The following is a 5,465-nucleotide window of genomic DNA, read 5'->3' as shown; positions in this document are numbered from 1 at the left end:
ACAGTGTCTATTGGTGTTGGCAGTGCAACTTTTTACCACTAAACCAAAGAGAAAACAACTAATGTATTTAGTAGATTCAACTCTTCGAAAAGAGTTTGTTAGAGCTAATCTAAAATAGTTACACTAGTAAAGGATGTATCAGTCTATTAAAAAAAACAAAAAACCACAACAAAACAAAACCAAAACAAAAAACCACCCAACCCCCGACCCCCACCCCAAAGCAGTTATTTTGAGGGAAAGTAGAAATTGTTTTGTTGGTTTCTAGTAGCACCTGTCAGCCTCAGAAACCCAATGAAGGGTGACTGAAACAAAACTAACTCAAGGGCAGTGGGAGGATTTTGTTTTTTAAATCATAACATCTGTAATATTTTTTTTAAACCTCAGCTTGAGTTTGGGAAGTTTAATTACTTGAGGAGGTTGGTATCTTCCAAAATGACTTAGGCACTGAGGTTAGTTCCAGGAACCTACATTTTTAACAAGACAGAAAGACCTATGATTCTGATGGTGATCAAAAGACCAATTGGGAACTAGTTGTGAGTTTGAGTTTGCATTTGATGAAAAAAGGGAGAGAGAAAGAATATCCAAGTAATTGCTTCTAAGTTTTCAATCTTTCCTCTGTTCAGTATACACCAATGCCAAGAAGGCAATATAAAAAATTTCATTTTAATGACTTCCCTTGATCAAATCTGAAGCAAATGTTTGTGCGTGTGTGTGATTGTCATAGAGTTTAAAGCGACTCATAGCTAACTCTCCAGCAGGTTTTAGAAGGCTGTAAATCACGCAGGAGGAGATGGTGCACCTGTTTCCCTTTGAGCAGCTGCTCAAACTGCCTGTTGGCTGGTCACGCACTTTTGTATCCTCTGGACTACGAGAGTTCTGAGTAGTGGTATCCCTATGGCAGCCACAGCTTAAGACAAAGAGTGTGAAAAACGAAGAGTATAGGTTATACTCCAACTGTCATGTATGTGGTAGTAGCTGGAGAGGGAGAAAGAAAACCACATTGTCCTCCAATTGATTCCAAGTCATGGCATTCCTCAGTCTAGTTTCAAAAAATAACTATTTTATGAAAGGAGACTGTCCATTTTTCTCCCTTAGGGTGCTTGGTGAATTCAAACCATTGACCTTGTGGGTAGCAGTTCAATATGCATTGGTTAGAGGTTGAGAGAAGTTTAGAGAATGAGATTGAAATATCCCAGGATGTTGCTGAATGTGCTGAAGATAATACACATTCTCTTTCCTTTAATTTTTAAAAATGTTCTTAGTTTTTTGCAGGATTGTTTCTTATCCTGATCTTGCAGCTGGCAGCAGGTGGCCTTGGAGTTGCTTCAAAACCTAAGGTGCGTACCATATGATTTTATCATTTTGGACAATTCTAAAAACTTTAAATACTGTCTTGTTGCATCATGGTTGTTTTAAAAAAACTTATTTTTTTTTCAATTATCAGTTTGAAAGTATCATGAATGTAACACTTCATGAAGCGGTGAAGCTGATGAATGGAACAAATGATAATGCATTAAAAGTCCAGAGAGCTGTAGATAAATTGCAAAAAGAGGTAATTAAAGTTTGCATGTTATTTGGGAAGTAGACATCATCTTTTTTTTTTTTTAAATGGCTGTAAAAAAGTCTGTTTTACAGATTTGGTTGATTATTTTGTCACCCTAGAATACAACCAATAAAAGAATGTTGGAAATAGTTTTCTACTTTGGTATGACTTCTGAGATAATATTTTAAATATTCTGTGGCCTAGTGGCAAAACACTGTGCTGCAATCCTGAAGGAATGGGACTTGAGGCCTCCAGGTACTCTGCAGGAGAAGGATGGGTAATCTCCTCACCTGTGATTAACTGCCTCTGAAAACCTGCCAGAAGGTCAGCTATGGGTCAGTTCTGACCTTTAGGTGCACAACAACAACAAACAAGAAAAAGACATTTATGAGAGTAAGATTAAAACTTTATTGGGTAAAATTCATACTTACCTGAATATTTTCTACCTAGAAATGTAATCTCCATAGGGAGTTTTTGAGTCTCTTCTGCTTCTCCTGCATGCAAAGAATTAGGTATTTTGTACTCTCAAGTAGAAATTGACAATTAGCTGACCCTTCAGTAGGTTTTCAGAAGTAGTTTAATCTCATGAGAGGAGATTGCCCATCTTTTGCCCTCAGAGCAGCTGGTGGGTTTGAAGCACTTTTCTTTGGGATGGCAGCATAGCTCTTTACCACTAGGCCACCAGAGCTCTTTTAATACAAGGAATTATAGGTAAAATGTATTGCCAGTTTGTTCTAGGTTTTGCAATTAGTAGCTCATTTAATATTTACTAGTATTTAGTATTTAGTCATTCATTCATTCCTTTTTATTGAGTGCCTGCTATGTGCCAGATTCTATGCTTTTTAGCATTTATGATTTATAAAATCTCAAAACAATTAGAATCCACTAGGGAATTGAAAAGAGCTCTGATGATACAATAGTTAAGCAAGCTTATTACTGAAAGATAGTGGTTCCAACTACCTAATGGCTATAGAATTTCTAATAAATTATTATTTAGGGAAGTCTGGTGGCCACATGGTAAGAAGCTGTGCAGCAATCCCAAAGGCCCATGGTTCAAATTACCAGCATCTCTGCAGGAGAAAGATAAGCAATCTCCTTTCATGTAATCTGCTGCCTTTAAAAACCCACTGGAGAGTCAGCTATGTGTTAGGCCTGACTTGATGGCACAAACCAATAATAACTAAGTCACTATTCAACTAGCCAGCAGCCACCACCACCACCACCACCAGTAGTTCTTTTTTGTTGTTGATGTTGTTGTTGTTATGTGCCGTCGAGTCGTTTGTGACTCCTAGCGACCGTATGTACAACAGCCCTAAACCCTGCGCTATCCTGTGCCAATCACATTGCCTCTGACACACCCATCCCAATTACCCCAGTCACTGAATCAATCCACCTCATAGAGGGTCTTCCCCTCCTGCGCTATCCCTCCACCCTCCCTACCAAGCATGATGTCCCTCTCTAAAGACCTGTCTCTCCTTACAACATGTCCAAAGTATGTCACATGAAGCCCCAGAATCCTTGCCTCCAAGGAGTAGGTTGGTTTAACCCTCTCCAGGATGAATCTGTTTGTTTTCTTGGCAAAAAGTAAGTCTTTAGGTGGTACAAATGGTAATACCTTCAGTTACTAAGTGAGAGGCTAGAAGTTCAAGTTCAACCAGGTGGAGAAATTCCTGCTGTTCTATTTCTGTAAAAATCACTGCCCTCAAAGGTATATATGCAGCTCTACTTTGTCAGAGGGTGTCAATTACAGTAAGAATCATCTAATGCCAGCCAACAACATCACTTAAAAAAAAATAGTACTCTAAGAAGGGATCCTTTAGAAAGTCTGCAAGTTATTTCAAGATCTAAATGCCAAATGTCATCATATGAATCTCTTCTTAAGTCACCTCTTCATTTATTCATTTGCTTCTTCACTGCTTTTAGAGTAGAGATAAAACTTAGGCGAGGTACTCTACTGAAAGTAATATTTGACTCCTCACCCAATCATATAACTTTACTAGCCACCACTCCAGGGAACATTGATGGCCTGATGAGTAAGAAGTTGTACTACCAACTCCAAAGCAGATCGCTCAAATCAACTAAGTACTCTGTATGAGAAAGAGGGACAATCCCCTCCTGTGTGATTTACCACCTCTGAAAATCTGGCAGGGAGTTTTGAACATTTTAGAGGTTTAAAGTCATGAGTTGGTTCTAACTCTGCAACAATGACTTGGATGTTTTTTTAACCAGTCCTCTGAAAAGAAAACATTTCAGTCAGCCAAGTTTGTCTAAACAGGGTTCCTTAAATAATTCTGTTTTTGCATCATTTTCCATCTTTGGAATGTAGTTACTCCTGTTCCTTTTCTTTCTGTATTCTACTTGTGTTTGAGATTCAGTTTAAATATTGCTTACTCTGTGGAACTCCTCTTAACCATATCTTTATTCTGAAACACTTCATGTTCATTATATGTAGTGATAATTTCACATATGTCATGCAAATTCTAAAAATCTTACAGGATGATTATGGTTATTAACTCAACTTCAAATTGACTGAAATGTCCTAGTGGTAAGGAGCTGCACTACCAACTTGAAGGCAGGTGATCTGAATCCACCAGTTGCTTCACAGGAGAAAGATAGGCAATCTCCTCCTGTGCAATTTGCTGTCTTTGAGAACTCACTGGAGCATCTGCTAGAGGTCAGATCTGACTCCACAGTACATAATAACAATGCCAAGAATTAAATATTGATGAGACGAAAGCTTGTTGATTTGTACTTACCCCATTTAATCTACTTACAAATCAGATTATTCGTGTGCTTTTTTAAATTGGAAACAGAATAAACCTTCTGGTATCATTTTTCCTTCCAAAGCTTCAGGAGAGGATATATTCATGGTTCTACATATGAAAACTTATTCTTTGAAAATACTATTGTATTTCTTCTCAAAGCGTTGCTTTTTAAGCTTAAGCATCTTTGTTTTCTTGAACTCTTTGTCAGATAATATCTACCTCCAGCCTTCTCAGAGTGTTCACTATTTCCTATTTGGATGTTGTGTGTGCTGTCAAGTTGGAAACAACTCATAGCTGACCCTCGAGCAGGTTTTCAGAGGCCCTAAATCACGTGGAATGAGAGTGTGCATCCTTCTCCTGTGAGGCAGCAGGATGATACCTTCTGTAGCTGGGTGCAGCTTCTTAATGCTAAACCATTAGAACACCCTATTTGGATAGCTTCCAACTTATAAAATTCCTGTTGAAAGTATCATTTGCAAACTTAAAACTCACTCTATGCTGTGTATTTCCTAGCACTTCTATGTCTGTGTCCCTTCATTGTCTTCTTCTCAGAGTCATTCACATTCTAGAACTCAGGCTTATTCAGGTTAGAAAAGGAAGATTTCAAGTAATGCCCCTCCCTACTGAATTGACATAGTGAAATTTGGCATTGATAAAGTTCAGGATTCATTTAAATTTATAATAGAGAAGATAGCTAAATTAAAGATTTGCACCTTGCTTAACTCTAGGTAAAATCTCCTAGGTTTGCATTTATAAAACAGTAGATATAAATAGCTCTATACAAACCCCCACTATGCTCTCGTGGCCTATGTGAATGTTACTGTTTAGAGAAATGGAAAAGAATCCCAGGAGAAGATAAGAAGTACCACTTGCTGCTGGGGTAGCAGATGAATACCTTCTTTAGCTATAGAAAAGGAGAAAACACTGTGACAAATTGGTTGGAACCTGAATACGGCCTCCGTAAGCGTAACTATGTTGAAAGAGTATAAGCATTGTTTCTCCAGCCTGAAGAAGCCCTGTAATGTGGGACACAATATAATGAACTGGTGGAGCTCCCTCATTAACACAAGCTTGGAAAGAGGAGTGGCATCCACTTCCGTAATAGCTTGCCTCCGGAACCCCTATGAACCTGGAGAGAGGATAAAAGACACCCAAGC

The 5,465-nt window shown here is 38.3% G+C and overlaps 1 protein-coding gene across 1 annotated transcript in view; it reads left to right on the top strand.

Moving 5' to 3' along the window:
* TSPAN8 (tetraspanin 8) overlaps positions 1–5,465 on the top strand; it is a 67,746-nt gene that overhangs the window by 25,464 nt on the left and 36,817 nt on the right. The window contains exons 4-5 of the mRNA XM_006886113.1: positions 1,263–1,337; positions 1,445–1,552. Of these exons, the coding sequence (XP_006886175.1) occupies positions 1,263–1,337; positions 1,445–1,552 (183 nt within the window). The remainder of the gene's footprint in view (positions 1–1,262; positions 1,338–1,444; positions 1,553–5,465) is intronic.

Source organism: Elephantulus edwardii, unplaced genomic scaffold (assembly GCF_000299155.1).
Source record: "Elephantulus edwardii isolate Elephantulus edwardi_28Jun2011 unplaced genomic scaffold, EleEdw1.0 scaffold00047, whole genome shotgun sequence".
NCBI classification, from domain to species: domain Eukaryota; kingdom Metazoa; phylum Chordata; class Mammalia; order Macroscelidea; family Macroscelididae; genus Elephantulus; species Elephantulus edwardii.
The sequence above is the reverse complement of the archived record's forward strand: the minus strand, read 5'-3'. Positions and strand labels throughout refer to the sequence as shown.